This window comes from Aulonocara sp. 'chitande type north' Nkhata Bay, linkage group LG13, assembly GCF_057382095.1.
Source record: "Aulonocara sp. 'chitande type north' Nkhata Bay isolate Kocher_YH1m ecotype deep benthic linkage group LG13, A_spYH_male_GT1.1, whole genome shotgun sequence".
NCBI classification, from domain to species: domain Eukaryota; kingdom Metazoa; phylum Chordata; class Actinopteri; order Cichliformes; family Cichlidae; genus Aulonocara; species Aulonocara sp. 'chitande type north' Nkhata Bay.
The window spans coordinates 9,120,962-9,137,107 of NC_141356.1; the positions used below are offsets into that span (position 1 = coordinate 9,120,962).

The 16,146-nt window shown below is 43.2% G+C and overlaps 3 protein-coding genes across 3 annotated transcripts; all 3 read right to left on the bottom strand.

Moving 5' to 3' along the window:
- Nucleotides 1–1,891: 1,891 nt before the first annotated feature.
- LOC147315639 (neuronal PAS domain-containing protein 4-like) lies at nt 1,892–2,620 on the bottom strand. Its single transcript, XM_086258581.1, has 3 exons — nt 2,472–2,620; nt 2,135–2,280; nt 1,892–2,030 (listed from the first exon to the last, which is right to left on the bottom strand). The coding sequence occupies exons 1-3, from the start codon at nt 2,569–2,571 to the stop codon at nt 2,001–2,003; spliced, it is 276 nt and encodes a 91-aa protein (XP_086114707.1). The 5' UTR covers nt 2,572–2,620; the 3' UTR covers nt 1,892–2,000.
- Nucleotides 2,621–3,183: 563 nt separating this feature from the next.
- On the bottom strand, nt 3,184–5,874 carry LOC147315640 (neuronal PAS domain-containing protein 4-like). Its single transcript, XM_086258580.1, has 7 exons — nt 5,743–5,874; nt 5,542–5,639; nt 5,016–5,253; nt 4,827–4,936; nt 4,413–4,551; nt 3,410–4,323; nt 3,184–3,304 (listed from the first exon to the last, which is right to left on the bottom strand). The coding sequence occupies exons 2-6, from the start codon at nt 5,633–5,635 to the stop codon at nt 3,864–3,866; spliced, it is 1,041 nt and encodes a 346-aa protein (XP_086114706.1). The 5' UTR covers nt 5,636–5,639; nt 5,743–5,874; the 3' UTR covers nt 3,184–3,304; nt 3,410–3,863.
- Nucleotides 5,875–5,957: 83 nt separating this feature from the next.
- On the bottom strand, nt 5,958–10,346 carry LOC147315641 (uncharacterized). Its single transcript, XM_086258579.1, has 8 exons — nt 10,130–10,346; nt 9,028–9,191; nt 8,691–8,836; nt 8,488–8,587; nt 7,872–8,133; nt 7,683–7,792; nt 7,269–7,407; nt 5,958–7,179 (listed from the first exon to the last, which is right to left on the bottom strand). The coding sequence occupies exons 1-8, from the start codon at nt 10,228–10,230 to the stop codon at nt 5,958–5,960; spliced, it is 2,244 nt and encodes a 747-aa protein (XP_086114705.1). The 5' UTR covers nt 10,231–10,346.
- Between the last annotated feature and the right edge of the window lie 5,800 nt (nt 10,347–16,146).

Here is a 16,146-nt window from a genome sequence, read left to right on the forward strand (position 1 = left end):
CTTGTGATAAATAACTGTTATTCCATAAAGATGTGTTTTGTGCCTGCACTAGTCAATATTTTATAATGATGGCTTACATAATAAAGTGTAGTATGAAAGGTCATTTCTGGTGATGGACCTCCAAATCAACAGTCTTTCCAGCTGTAAAGGGTGCTTCAGTATCTTTTACAACACAAAGCTTTTGGTTCACTCAGGTCACTGCAAGCGTCCAGCTACCCCAGGCAGCTCTGATAATAAAGAAGGGCGACCTGTGATGTGTAAGAGGGCATCTCAGTAATGTGCACACAACGTCTTTCTGTCATTAAAAATAAAGTTTCAACGTTTTTATATATTACCTCTTAAATATCTACTATAGGCCCCTTAACCGCATTCAGCAAAACCTTATAGAGAACGTGGGCAGTCCTCTTTATTAACTCTGTGTTATAATGAATAAACAACAAAGCCTCTGATTTTCTTTAGATTTATTTACATTTCAAATATTTCTGAAGCAAACCGCAGGAATGACTCAGAGTTCTGAATATGCAGGGAATAACACAATTTAAGGCACAAAATTCAGACTTTGAATGGATTTAGCTGTACCACTGAGGTAGCTTCATCTTGTCTAACATCTTTAACTATGACAGTATGAAAGTTTTAATGGCATACAAAGAAGAAAAAAAACCCAATTTGTGTTAAAAACTATGGCGATAAAGCAGGGTGAATGATCTCACTTACTTTTATTTTGTTTTTCAAGTACATTTTTATGAAAAAAAAGACTTTAGCAAAACAAAACTCAGCTGACAGCAGGTTTTATCCATAGTGTTGGGACAGTATAAAACCCACATAAGTTGCTTGCAGACACGACATTTTAGTGAAGGTTTCCTTGAAATGTCTTTTACTGATATTTGTTTTCTTGATGTATCAGAAGAATAGAAGATGACGGATGTCTCAGCCTGTAGCTGGTGGCACATATGACATTTCAGTTTGCTACCTACAGGATTGTGACACCTGTCAATACTTTGAGTGAAGCCCAAGGAAAACAAAATCTACATGAGCTTTAGCTCTACATTCAGGAATAAGTTTCTTATAAAAAATAACATCTGAGAAGATGTCCTTTAGTTGTCTTTACTCACACTCTTCTTTAAATCCAGTGGAGGTTTATGACAATATGTCATACAAATGAAATTAGACATTAATTAAATATCTCTAAAGCTTACATACCAAAGCAGCAAATCAATAAATAGGTGGACTGTTTAGTAGAAAGTACCTTGCTGAATGCTGCTTTGCATATAGCTGGTGAATTGAGTTGATGCAACCCAGTGGTTTGATCATGGCGTCCCAGCTGCATACTGATGGGATCTATGGTGATGCTGCACGGTGAAGTGCTCTGCAGCCAGCAGCTTCTGATGGGGCCCCATTCCTGTTATACACTGCTGCTAGATGGTAGCTAGTATTGCTCAATATGCTGCTTTTCCTTGTGAACATGTTTAGATCTTTAATGAAGCTGTCTAACATGCCAACATCAAGAACCAGCTTCTGTGGCTGTAGAAGATTGGTATGTGTGGATAAGTCAGGAGCATCATGATGCAGTTGGACAAAGCTGCCTCAAAGTGGCTGCAACAGAAGGCCGAAATCATCTGGATGCAGAGCACAGTCCGCTGGGCTCTCACACATGTCGGACACAGAGAGACAGTCTGGAACTAAGCGAGCGTCAGATGTATCATCTCTGAAATCACAGGATGGCGATGATGAGGTGGGTGGAGTGTGGCCACTGAGCGTGCCAAAGGATGGCTGGTCAAAGGTTTGAGTGGCTGCAGGGAGGGAGTCTGAGGGTGAATGGTGACAGGTGAGCTTGGTCTCTGAGCAGAGAGTAGAGCACAGCCCCTGATCTGTGCATGCATGCTCATCCATCAGAATGTCATGGCTGACCTCCTCCTGCTCCAGCTAATGGGCTGGCACTCTCCATATGGCTCAACTATAGATCCAGCACCATGACAGATCCATGCACTGGAGTCCATGTCTTATACTGCATCTCCCTGCAGTGCATCTAGCTGGGGGAAAAGACAATATTTCCCATTAGCTCCCAAAGATTCAGAAACTAAAAGTGCTGCAACATTACACCTGAAAATGCCGAATAGTTAACAAAAAGGCTCACCATGGAAACCCCAAGATACTCGGCTACATTTTCTGACACATACACCAGCCTGCCCTGTGCGGTGGAGACGAGGATGAAGCCGTGCAAGGCTTGAAGAAAGACCTCATGTGGCAGAGAGCAGTGTGATCGCTCTCCAGCTGGGAGCCCTTAGAGAGGAAAGAGTGAGTTCAGCCTTGCTTATATAGCATGCATCTCTGCGGGTTATCACATCTGTTACTTTTTGATTTGGTCTCAAGGGTACTGAAGATTTAGTCCCATTTTGTTTGACAGCGATGCAGGCTGAATGCAGATTAAAAGTTCAAAGGCATTAAAGGATGACTGCAGTATGAAAACTTACCCCGGACAGACTTCCTGATGTAGGTGCAGATGATGGCCATGGAGTGAAGGTACGAGAGTCGCTCCTGGTCCTCCAGGGTGATGGGCAGCAGAGCACGCATGTTCTTGATCTCATGATTGATGTGGTCCCGTCGAGCTTTGGATGCCCCTTTGGTGGATCTGTGAGAGACCATGGTCACTGAGGTCAGAAGGCTGAACTGAAAACTAAAGTAGTAAATCCGGTGAGCCCGAACTTTTGTCTATTTCCACACTTGCATTTAAAGATCATTCTGATGTGTAACTGCCAAGTGTAGTGCGCTTTTTTTTTAAATGAAAATCTAATTGCAAGAAAAAAAAGAGTAATTGGCCTGAACTCATGCAGCCTCTTTTTCATGGCTCACCCTGCCTTATAGCGTTAGCTTGTGGGAAGGTGATGACTTTGAATATCAAGGGTTCCTATGGAAACTGCTGATATTTGCAGTGACAATGGCACTAGGTGCTCATTTTTAAAATGTTGTCACAATATTAGAAGATAAACGGATCTATGGCAGTGTAAATGCTGTCAGATTCTTAAAAAGTACTTTTTCTCAAATTAAGACATCAGTGTAACATAAAACCCAGCTGACAAAATTGCAGAAAGGAAAAATAAAAGAATGTCTACATGAGCTTTAACTAAGCTTTTCAGGATGGGAAAGTGTTGCATATGAAAATAACATCTGAGAAGATGTCCTTTAGTTGTCTTTACTCACACTCGCCTTTAAATCCAGTGGAGGTTTATGACAATATGTCATACAAGTGGTCGTCCAGTTAAGTCTCAGACTTATTTCAGGACGGGTTTTCTTCAGCAAGCTCCACCTAAAGAAAGACAGAAAATAAAATTAGACATTAATTAAATATCTCTAAAGCTTACATACCAAAGCAGCAAATCAATAAATAGGTGGACTGTTTAGTAGAAAGTACCTTGCTGAATGCTGCTTTGCATATAGCTGGTGAATTGAGTTGATGCAACCCAGTGGTTTGATCATGGCGTCCCAGCTGCATACTGATGGGATCTATGGTGATGCTGCACGTGAAGTGCTCTGCAGCCAGCAGCTCCTCTGCAATGAAGCCAGTGTGCTCTTGCTGCTCCTGATGGGGATGGGGCCCATATATCCTGCACACTAAGCCGTACTGCTAAGCCAGAATACTGGTTTCTCTGCTGTCAGGCTCTATGGATGTGAGATACTGGTTGGGATTAAAGAGACTGGTACGTATGGGTCACGATGCAGTTGGTCAACGCTGCTTCCTTGTGGCTTAACCTGAAGGTCGAAATTGTCCGCTGGGCTCTCACACGTGTCGGATACAAATGAGCAGTCTGGAACAAGGCGAGCATCAGAATTGAGAATGTACACGCTCTGAAATAATTAGTCGGAGATTAGGAGATAAATGGAGAGTGGCCACTGAGCATGCCAAAGGTTTGAGTGGCTGCAGCAAGCTCTGTGTCTGGGTAGGAATAATGGGAGGGAGAGGCCTCAGGGGTGCACAGCCGCTGATCTGTGCATACATGCACATCCATCAGAATGTCATGGCTGAGCTCCTCCTGCTGCAGAGAGGAGCTGGAGGAGGCGGGGCTGTATGGAGGGATGAGGACAGCAGGGCTATCACCCAGAAGGGCAGGTGAGCTCGGGGAAGAGCCGCTCACCACACAGTCTGTGTCGTGCTCAGACTCCCTCGTATCTCTGGCACCAGGCTCCTCACTCTGGCTGTTGGGTGTCCTCTGCCTTTTATTGTTGGAGCTTTGAGGGTGTTGAGCACAGTGGTAGGAATTTGGCAGAAATGCTGGTTTGAAGGCCATGCTGCTGATTTTCTTCTGAAGAAATCTGGCCTCAGTTTCACTGCAGGAACACAACGTGCAACAAGTCAGCGTCTTTACTGGGAAAACACTGAAACATGTGCTCAGTTTTTCCAGAGGAGGTCATAATACCTGATGATGAAGTTGGTGCAGCTGATGGTCTGGCATTCCCCAGAGACTTTGGTGGCTCGACTGTAGATCCAGCACCACGACAGATCCATGCGCTGGAGTCTCAGCACCATTTCCACCTGGAAGCCGTCATCTGAGTGCACTGGAGGAAATGTTCATGGTTATAACCGTGCACATAAAACCTCAAACGTATCGCACACGCTAAAATAAATATGTAACGTGCTGAACTAAAGAACTGCATTCAAAGAGAATGATGCTAAACAGTCTTAATATTTACTATTTCATATCATTCAACAACTGAAAGCTAAAGTGCTCAGTGTGCTGTGAATAGATGACAACAGCTATTTAATGTGCCAGTGAATACTGAAATCCTAACATTTAGCTGTCTCTTTGTCTTAAAGGCTGTTGTTCACTTACTCAAACTTCTGTGAGAATCTGCACTCAGCGACAGATCTTCAGGATGGACGAGGCTGTACCATGATCGACCAATCATTTCCTCTGCTGAATACCCCAACAAAGGAGACACGCTAAAATGGAAAATCAAAATGTCAATAAACAGAAAAATGCTGATTATTCCTGCTCACAGAAGAAGTTGTGCAATTGTACCCATCTGACAGCTTCATAAAGCTCATATCCAGTCCATGAGAGTCCGTGCTCCTCAGGCAGTTCACTGCTAGGGTGCAGACAGTGACAAACAGTGGCTCAGTGGTGGTGGTGGTGGTAAGGAAGGACACACAGAGGAAGCTTCCAGATCTTCCCTCAACTCTGACCAGTATAGAGGAACAGCTGCCATGTTGCAACTTAAAGGTCTTGGAGGATTTCATGCAACATATAAAACTCCGCTCTGAGGAAAGAAAACACGTCAGTTTAGTCTTTCATGTTTGTTAAAACATTTAAGACTAGTTTTGCCGAGTTTTAAAACCAACTATGAATTAAATGGAAGAAATTCACTTAAAATAAGGGCTTTGTAGCACAATGCTGCATCAGTAATGGATTTCATAAACAGATTTCAGGGGAAACTGGCTCATTTTTTCCACCTACAGCAGCAATGTCAGTAATATTACAGCAAAAAGAGGGGGATCGTTTTATACAGTCATTTTAAATGCCGCGCATCATTTGAAATTTTGGTTACCTGATAATATGTTGCTTTCGATGTCCAGGTTTGATTTAACAATCTCAGTATCGGAACATCCCACCATGTCATAACGTGTCTCCTCGCAGTACATACATCTGCGAAAGTGTCATAGTTGGTGTTAGTTCTAACAGATTCAAAATCCATCACTGCTGCAACATTACACCTGAAAATGACAATGTAATTCACAAAAGGGCTCACCGTGGAAAGCCCGAGATATTCAGCTACACGTTCTCAAGCACAGACCAGCGTGCCCTGTGTGCTGGTGATGAGGGTGAAGCCATGCAAGGCAGCTGATCTGTCACTCACTCTTTGTCTCCACTATAGATCCGGCACCATGACAGATCCACGAACTGGAGTCTCAGCACCATCTGTACCCGACAACTGTCATGTGCCATCTCATTAGGGTGGACTGTTTAGTAGAGATGATGTTGAAGCAACCCAGTGGTTTGATCATGGCATCCCAGCTGCATACTGATGGGATCTATGGCGATGCTGCCCACGGTGAAGTGCTCTGCAGCCAGCAGCTCCTCTGCAATGAAGCCAATGTGCTCCTGCTGCTCCTGATGGGGATGGTGCCCGTTCCTGCTGCACACTAAGCCCTGCTGGTAGTTGGTATCGCTCAATGTGCTGCCTTTTCTTGTGAACATGTTCAGATCTTTCATGAAGCTGTCAAACATGGCAACATCAAGAACCAGCGCAGGATTGGGAAGACGAACTGAGGGGGGAGGAGAATTAGGGGGCCAGTCACAGGCTGAGGGCATCGTGTTGGTGGCTGTAGTTTGGACCACATGCTGATAGGGATTCACAGTGTGATGCCGGTCAAACCTGCTGGCCAGCGAGGAGATCTGCTGGGCCAGAATACTGATCTCCACCTGCTCACTTTCGCTATACTGGTTAGGCTCTAGGGATGTGGGAGACTGGCTGGGATTAAAAATACTGGTATGTGTGGATAAGTCAGGAGCATCATGATGCAGTTGGACAACGCTGCCCTCTTGTGGCTGCAACAGAAGGCCGAAATCATCTGGATGCAGAGCACAGTCCGCTGGGCTCTCACACATGTCGGACACAGAGAGACAGTCTGGAACTAAGCGAGCGTCAGATGTATAATCTCTGAAATCACAGGATGGCGATGATGAGGTGGGTGGAGTGTGGCCACTGAGCGTGCCAAAGGATGGCTGGTCAAAGGTTTGAGTGGCTGCAGGGAGGGAGTCTGAGGGTGAATGGTGACAGGTGACCCCAGTCTCTGGGTAGGAATAATGGGAGGGAGAGGCCTCAGGGGAGCACAGCCACTGATCTGTGCATACATGCACATCCATCAGAATGTCATGGCTGAGCTCCTCCTGCTGCAGAGAGGAGCTGGAGGAGGCGGGGCTGTATGGAGGGATGAGGACAGCAGGGCTATCACCCAGAAGGGCAGGTGAGCTCGGGGAAGAGCCGCTCACCACACAGTCTGTGTCGTGCTCAGACTCCCTCATATCTCTGGCACCAGGCTCCTCACTCTGGCTGTTGGGTGTCCTCTGACTTTTATTGTTGGAGCTTTGAGGGTGTTGAGCACAGTGGTAGGAATTTGGCAGAAATGCTGGTTTGAAGGCCATGCTGCTGATTTTCTTCTGAAGAAATCTGGCCTCAGTTTCACTGCAGTAACACAACGTGCAACAAGTCAGCGTCTTTACTGGGAAAACACTGAAACATGTGCTCAGTTTTTCCAGAGGAGGTCATAATACCTGATGATGAAGTTGGTGCAGCTGATGGTCTGGCATTCCCCAGAGACTTTGGTGGCTCGACTGTAGATCCAGCACCACGACAGATCCATGCGCTGGAGTCTCAGCACCATTTCCACCTGGAAGCCGTCATCTGAGTGCACTGGAGGAAATGTTCATGGTTATAACCGTGCACATAAAACCTCAAACGTATCGCACACGCTAAAATAAATATGTAACGTGCTGAACTAAAGAACTGCATTCAAAGAGAATGATGCTAAACAGTCTTAATATTTACTATTTCATATCATTCAACAACTGAAAGCTAAAGTGCTCAGTGTGCTGTGAATAGATGACAACAGCTATTTAATGTGCCAGTGAATACTGAAATCCTAACATTTAGCTGTCTCTTTGTCTTAAAGGCTGTTGTTCACTTACTCAAACTTCTGTGAGAATCTGCACTCAGCGACAGATCTTCAGGATGGACGAGGCTGTACCATGATCGACCAATCATTTCCTCTGCTGAATACCCCAACAAAGGAGAAACGCTAAAATGGAAAATCAAAATGTCAATAAACAGGAAAACGTTCATTATGCCTGCTCACAGAAGAAGTTGTGCAATTGTACCTATCTGACAGCTTCATAAAGCTCATATCCAGTCCATGTGTGCTGTTGAAGCTGTGACAGAAGTGAGAGTCGGTGCTCCTCAGGCAGTTCACTGTTGGGGTGCAGAGAGCCACGAACAGTGGCTCGCTGGTTGTAGTGGTAGGGGAGCATGCATAGGGTTGAGGGAAGAACTGGAAGCTTCCTCTGACCAGTATAGAGGAACAGCTGCCATGTTGCAACTTAAAGGTCTTGGAGGTTTTCATGCAACATATAAAGCTCCGCTCTGGGGAAAGAAAACGTAACAGTTTAGTCTTTCATGTTTGTAAAAAAGAGGTTGGGCAAGTTTTAAAACTCACTATGAATAAAATGGCTTAAAATAAGGGCTTTGTGGGGCATTTGGGGGATTTTGCATCAGTAGCACATTTCACAAATTTGGCATTTTCTGCAGATCTGAAACCTCTTTAGTGTCCTCACTGGATTTGCATCAAACCAAGTTGAATTTCCAAGGAAACCGGCTTACTTTTTTTCCTCACAGTAGAAATATCTGTGACAGTACCAGCAACCAGCATGTGATAACACTATAATCGTTTCAAATGCCATACATATCATTTTAAACTGAATTCCAAATCTTTCTTACCTGACATTGAGTTGTTTTCAAGGTCCAGGTTTGATTTAACAATGTCGACATCAGAGTGTTCCACCATATCATATATCGTGTCTCCCTGCAGCACGTCTACCTGGGAAAGTTACACAATTTCCCATTAGCTCCCAAAGATTCAGAAACTAAAAGTGCTGCAACATTACACCTGAAAACACAATGTAGCTAACAAAAAGGCTCACCATGGAAACCCCGAGATACTCGGCTACATTTTCTGACACATACACCAGCCTGCCCTGTGCGGTGGAGACGAGGATGAAACCGTGCAAGGCTTGAAGAAAGACCTCATGTGGCAGAGAGCAGTGTGATCGCTCTCCAGCTGGGAGCCCTTAGAGAGGAAAGAGTGAGTTCAGCCTTGCTTATACAGCATGCATCTCTGCGGGTTATCACATCTGTTACTTTTTGATATGGTCCCTAGAGGCCTTCATGCTCAGTCCCATTTTGTTTGACAGCGATGCAGGCTGAATGCAGATTAAAAGTTCAAAGGCATTAAAGGATGACTGCAGTATGAAAACTTACCCTGGAAGAGAACAGACTTTTTGATGTAGGTGCAGATGACAGCCATGGAGTGAAGGTACGAGAGTCGCTCCTGGTCCTCCAGGGTGATGGGCAGCAGAGCACGCATGTTCTTGATCTCATGATTGATGTGGTCCCGTCGAGCTTTGGATGCCCCTTTGGTGGATCTGTGAGAGACCATGGTCACTGAGGTCAGAAGGCTGGACTGAAAACTAAAGTAGTAAATCCGGTGAGCCCGAACTTTTGTCTATTTCATCACTCGCATTTCAAAAAAAAAAAAAAAAAAAAAAGATGTCTAAGTGGCAAGTGTAGAGTAAAAAAACAAAAACCTAACAGAGAGTTTTCTGAACTGATCCTGCCTCTTTTTTCCACAGTTCACCCCGCCTGATATCTCTTCCCCACAAGCCAAAGCTGACTTTGAATATCAAGGGTTCCTATGGAAACTGCTGATATGAGAGGCTGTTGTGCGTCTCCAACAGAAATGAGGGCTCTCGATAGACTTTGCGTGATCAGTATCTGTCTGGACCCATCCACGGAGAGCCTGGGGTTTTTATAGCTGCCAAGGCTTCAGCGTGGGCGTCACACAGGGAAGGCTGGGCTTCTGATGCTCCCTTCATTGCCTTATAAAGTGGGTGTCCTCTGAGTGGGGTGCCCCACGTCACAAGCTCTCAGAAAGTGCCACAAAAGGAGAATTATATCACAATGTATCCCAGTGAGTTAATCAGAGATCCGCAACTGGACTTTTTAGGGCAGTTATCTGGACTTAGCTTATGTGTTATAACCTTTCAAATGGACACACTATGAATTTCCATTATTATGTTATATTCAGAACCATATTTCCTGTATATATGTATATTAAAAGAATCACTTTGAAAGAGTTTTCTTTGATTCAGCATAATTTTGGCGGCATCATGTGCAAGGCTGGATTAGTATGTATCACAAATAATAAGCTACTAGGCTGTAGACATGGGAGGGGATTAAGTGCTCCCCGTCGTGCATGCACTATAACGCACAGCTGATTCCAAATTTTCCCAGCAGCCGTGCGCTGATTCAGCCGCTAGAGGACGTGGAGCAGAGAGGAGGGGAAAGAAGAGTTATCACTGACCTGAACCTCCTGTAGACTGGGCTCCGGTGATCCGCGGGCAGATGGTGGGAAGTGCAAGGAGTACTGACGTGACATTTACACAAGTTGCACCAAATAGTCATTTTTGTCGCCGTTGTTTCTACCTAACGAATAAGCATTGGTTGCAAACGATCAGACATTGCTCGTGCTTTTTTAAAAAGGCAATCAAATGTTCTTTTTTCTTAAGTTTTAAAGAAGTTCTATCGTGAGTATTTAAAGCAGCCCCCTGTGAGGTGAAAAGAAAAGGCGTCTTCATCTCTTACCTCAGCAGACCGAAGATGAGTGTCAGGCACTTGTGACCGTCCCTCCTTTTATAGCCCCAAACCCCACACCTCTCCTCCGACCCAGCCAGTGAGGAAGAGGAAAAGGCTAAATGGGATAATGTTACCTGTTGTGACGCGATGACAAACGACCGAGGCGGGTTATATTTGGTGAAAAGAGCCCTAAAAATAACCCGTCAGACAGGACGCAGAATGAGCGGTGATGAATTAAAGTGCAATCATCCAAAGAAAATGTTTGAAACTTTCCTCTTATATGTGCAGACACTGTGGTATTTTAAGAAAACTGTGATTCCCTGGCCAATCAGGACGTCCCCTGGCACCCGGACAAAGCAGTCCTTTTTTGTTGTTTTTGTTGTTGTTGTTTTGAAGGGGAAAAATTGATAATCCATCTTGGAACAGCTTTGAAATTCAGAACATCACACCACACTGTAAAATACTTTTACCTTTTTGTAAATTATTGGCTATTATTATTTAGTGTTGATCTATTTTCTGTGTTGCAGGAACTCAGACCTGTTAACCGTATAACGTGATTTTTGTCCCCCATAAGTGCACAAAAACACCGACTGTCGCAAAAATGAGTCGTGTACATTTATATGTAATTTATTTTTATTCATTTTTACTTTTGTCACACGATTTAATAAAGGCTCCAGTAAAATAAATACGTTTAAAAAGTGGGAACTTTTTTCTGGGAACTTTCATGGTTCGGGCTTTGTAGGGTTAAAAGGAGAACCGACTACAGATGGCGCTCACAGGACAGAAAGATTAAGAACCAGCGGTTGAGTCTGCTGGATTTTACAAACTCACTCCAGCATTTGTTGTGAAATGCAGTGGAGTAGAAATTCCGCATTTGATGGTTTTCTGTGCTGCTTTAGAGTATGAAAAAAGTCTTTGGTTAACTTTTATTTCTTTATTTTTTGCTTTCAAGGAATCAGACTGTCTTGTAACTATTATTTATTTATATATCAAGTCATCCTTAATAATTCTTCAGACTTTAGAAATGTTGTCCACGGTTTGTATCGGGGGTTTTCTCACTCATTTTCTGTCCAGTTCTTGTGTCTGAACATTTTCGTTTTCTTTATTTATTTATTCAGCCGATTAACGCTGAGGTATGAGTCACTGAAATATAAAAAGAAACACTTAAGAATTTAATATTTGTATTACTGTCACAAAAATGTTGTTCTCATTTCATTGAATTAAAAAAAAAATACCTAAGTTAACAAAAAAATACATTTGTCCACAAACAAGGTGATTCTCAAAAACAAAAGGTATTAATCAAAAATGTGGCACCTCGTGACATAATGTGCTGTCCTTAAAAAAAAAAAAAAAAAAAAAAAAAAAAGGAAACTAGGGAAATGGAGGACTATCTACAGCAGATGCACAGTTTCTGAAAGTCATGTCTTTAAGAAATTGAGAGAATCCAAAAAAAAGGCCTGAGAGATGCCCTTTAGTTGATCCGTCTACTGTTCACTGAAGCCTCATCAGAAATGGTCTCAGTGGAAGTGTGGCTGTCATGAAGCCGTTCTTAAGGAAGGGAAGCAGGGAGAAAAAGTTGAGGTATGCCAAATTACACAAGAACTGGACTGAAAATGAGTGTTGATGAGTCTTATGCAGTGATGAATCCAAATTTGATTTGTTTCGCTTCTAATGATCATCAGTATGTATGTATGTATGTATGTATGTATGTATGTATGTAGCACAGGAGAACGGTACAACAGTGAGCGTCTCCAGCCATCTATAAAACTCACTGCAGGCTCTGAGCTGCATTTCAGCCAGTGGTGTTGAAGATCTTGGCAAATTTGATGGAATTATAAACGCAGAAAAGTAGTCAGATTTTGATCCAACATGCAACACAATATAAAAGTGTCTAATTGGTATCGGCTTTATTTTTCAGCACGACAATGACCCCAAACACACTGCCAACACAGTGAAAGCTCACCTGGATAAAAAACAAAATTAAGCAGAATCAGCCGTGGATTGGCCTCCCCAGAGCCCGGACCTGAACATTATTGAAGCACTGTGGCACCATCTTGACAGAGAACAGAACAAAAGGCAGCCAACATCCAAAGAAATCTTGCTTGTGTTGAAGAACAAAGGTGATCATACTAAATATTGACTTGTTAAAATTATATAGACTGTGTGTGCGCATCATATACAGTATTTTTGTGTCTCCGCATCTCAAATCGTTGCATCCATTTCCCATTTTTCCAACCGCAGTCTAAATGGGGACTGGCTTAAGACTTTTGCACAAAGTCACAAGCCATTCAAACCTGAAGCAGAAAACCAGTTTGGTGCATCATTGTTTAATCTGTGAACAGACTTGTGAGGAAGTGAGTTATGGCAGCCTTCAAAGGGCTTTGACTGCGTGCATATTAGTCACTCAATTAAACCCCTGCTGGAAGGGAACTAAGCTACAGGTCTACAAATATGACGCACTGAGTCTGAGCGGCTCACACAAAATTAGTTCTTTAAGCAGATGAGTAGATTACGGGCATCACAAAACATGACTAAAGCATACTAGAAACTTAGAAGTCTACCAAATTCTCACACTCATCTAAGACGAGAGTGATGGCAAGTGATGCCTGCATACGAAACTGCTGATTAGTTTGCACGTTTATTCGTGTTCATTAGTGAAATTACTACTTTTGTTTCTCTTTGGGTGTATTTAAACAGCTATGCCTCCTATCCTCTAAGGACTCATGCTCCTTGAATCCCTCTATTCTCAAATCCCCAATTTAGTCGCCTTTTACCAGAGAACTAGAACTTGAGTGAGCGAACGGGACATCGATATGGGAGGGACAAGACAAAACAAATCACTCTGAACAAATCCTCAGTCCAATTCTCAAGGGCCAGTGGGACCGTCTGAGTCCTGAGGGGAAATTAGAGCGTAATTTGGCTGAGTGTCTCCTTGCATTAGCGCCTGCGTCACAGCTCGAAGCAGGCTCCGGGGCCAGACAAAGGGGACCCAGCGAAGCACTGCTTCCTGTGTGCGGTGGGACCAGGCGGGACAGGGTGTCTCTGCTGCCTCACTTTAAGCTGACCCTCCGTCTGTGGCGTGCACTTAACACTGAAGATAACACTGGCTTTATAGCAGGGGGCTGGTGACAGACAGGAACAGACTGCCAGGACACCACTGGTAGCAGGGGCAGAGCTTGGTGCTGAGGCTCAGTGCAAGATGCTCATTTTATGGAAACCAAAAAAGCAACCACACACAATCCATTAGTCTGCAGACTGGTGCGGGGGGAGCGGGTTAGGCGGTAACCCAGTCGAGTAGACGGTGAGGGGTCTCAGACAGGCTGGCTGGGGTAGATGTGGATGGTTTTTAAGCAGGAAACAGAAAATATAGAAGTGGAGGCTTCAAAGTCCTGCTAACTATTAAGTACCATATACAGTAGCTCAAAGGGGAGTTATCAGTCTGTAGAGCAAAGAGGTGGAACCTGGACACACATGGCTCTGCCTTCCAGTGAGTAGAAATGCTCATTATTTAGTGATCAAATCCATTCCTTTGACAAAGGACTGTTGGTGCAGAGAAGTGGTCAGAAACATAAAAGATTGTTTTCTTTCAACAGTAAATTTAAATTCACTTCATCCTGTGATCTCAAAAGACAAAATTGTTCACTCTGCCTGAAACAGGCCCCCAAAAATCAGTGTCTTGGGTTAACAAAGGTGGTGAGGGCCTTAGAACACGTTTGCATCATGCAGCTTGCCACATGCCAAATACTGGCCTTGAGAGGTAACAAAGTTTAAGCATAAAGAGCACGTTATTATAGTCCTATGACACAATATGTGCAGTGACGTGAAAAAGAAAGTAACCATCTCTTAAGTCTAATATTTGTATGAGGGACGACATTTAAAAACACAGATGCAACATATGTAACTAAAACCTGCTAAAGTCAAAGTTCAAAAATCAACAGGAGCCTTAATTAAGACAGTATGTAGCAGCCAGGTGCCGCTGAAGTGTGAGCACCTCAATAAAAGCAAATGTTTTGTGAGCTCGCTGGTCTGCAGCATTAAAGCAGCACATCAGTGTGAATGTTTTCACAAATGAAAAACATTCAGTTGCCAAGAAATGGACACCTTAGCAAATTTACCCCACGGTCAGATCGGGCAATGCTCAGAAACTAATGTTTTGGCCAACACCAAACACAGCATATCAGCATAAACACCTTATGTGCCAAGCGCGGTGGTGGAGGAGCATTTTGGCTTAGTTTTTGGTGAACGGAGGATAATGCGTCATGTTTTGTTGTTCATCGGAGGTTGCATTTACTCAATTTTAAGACCTGCTAAGAACCAAATGGTTTGTTGGGTCCTGATGGGTAAAACCTTAGAATTAAAAGGGTGTACAGTACACCTTTGCCACAGAGCAGTATATGAATGACAACAACTCTGGACACTTTTAGAAATCAATGGATACAAAGAGTAACCACTTTGACTGTCTCAGATTTATTGACACAGTTATAAAGCATATTGCACAGGAAGTCCTGACCAACTTTGCCAGATACAGAGACCCACTTTAAAAAAAAAAAAAAAAAAATTATATATAAAAACAAATCAGCAACAGGAGCCCACAGTCGTAAAAGGAATCCAAACACACTCCAGATTTTGTTCTGTTTTTAAAACCATGTTGCTTTTAAATTAAACAACTTTTCAAGATATACTTACTGGTATGAAAACTTTTTCTGCATACAATCTCTTTATCATGGTTCTGTCCGCGACACAAAAGATGGTAAAGCAAGCGTAACCACGAGAAGCTTATCACTCATTTGTAAATCCAACTCAAAGTAAAATGACGCTAACCAATTAAACATGTGACGCAAAAATATTTGGGTGGTGGAGCAGGACACTTCATTATGTGGAGGAAAGAGAGTGGCTATTATCTAGGAAAGTTATGCAGGTACTTTTTTTTTTTAATCCCACTATGGTGCAATTAATTTTAGGTCCTTACTAAAAATGTCACCCGTAAACTTTACACAAAACAAATGAAAGAAATATCTGAGGAATATCAAGAGTGTGTCAATATGCATGCGTGTGCAGGGGCTAAGAGTGACAGAGTCTCAGTGGCACCACAGGTCTGTAAAGGGGTTAGAGCAACCAAATGCCCCAAACTTTGAAGTCTGTTTAGGCAAACGCAGCATCAACATATCTCCTCTCCGTCAGGTCAAACGTCCCATGGCTATAGTGCACTTATCCAGCTACTTAAATGTTTAAGATTGGGGGTTTTGTTTTTTAAGAACACTGCTTTATATGACACAGTTGTAAATATTTAGGATGTAGGTTATTAAACGCTAATATTTGGGACCCAGAGCCCTGCTGGTTTTTTAAATGTCGACCAGCTAATCAGAGACTGAAAGCAACAGAACACTTGGTCCCAAGGACCGGCACTTCAAACATCCTCACGAGTGTGTGGCTACACAGCTTCCAATCCCACCTTAGCTCAGGCATTTCCTTCCCAGGACCAGATTAAAGTAAAACCATGGTTAAAATAACTTTATCACCTATGAATTTATGCTCATTAAGTCTGATGTTGTCAACAAAGGCCAAAACCAAAAATATGTATTAAATTTTAATCAAAGATTGTCTGAGACACTACTGTTGTCAAAAAAATAAAATAAAAATCACCCAACCTACAAAATTTATATCTGTGTATCAGTGACAGAACCATCAGAGCCATGTGGGTTTACTGAGCATGCAGTGGAAACAAAGGCCTTGCACAGACACACA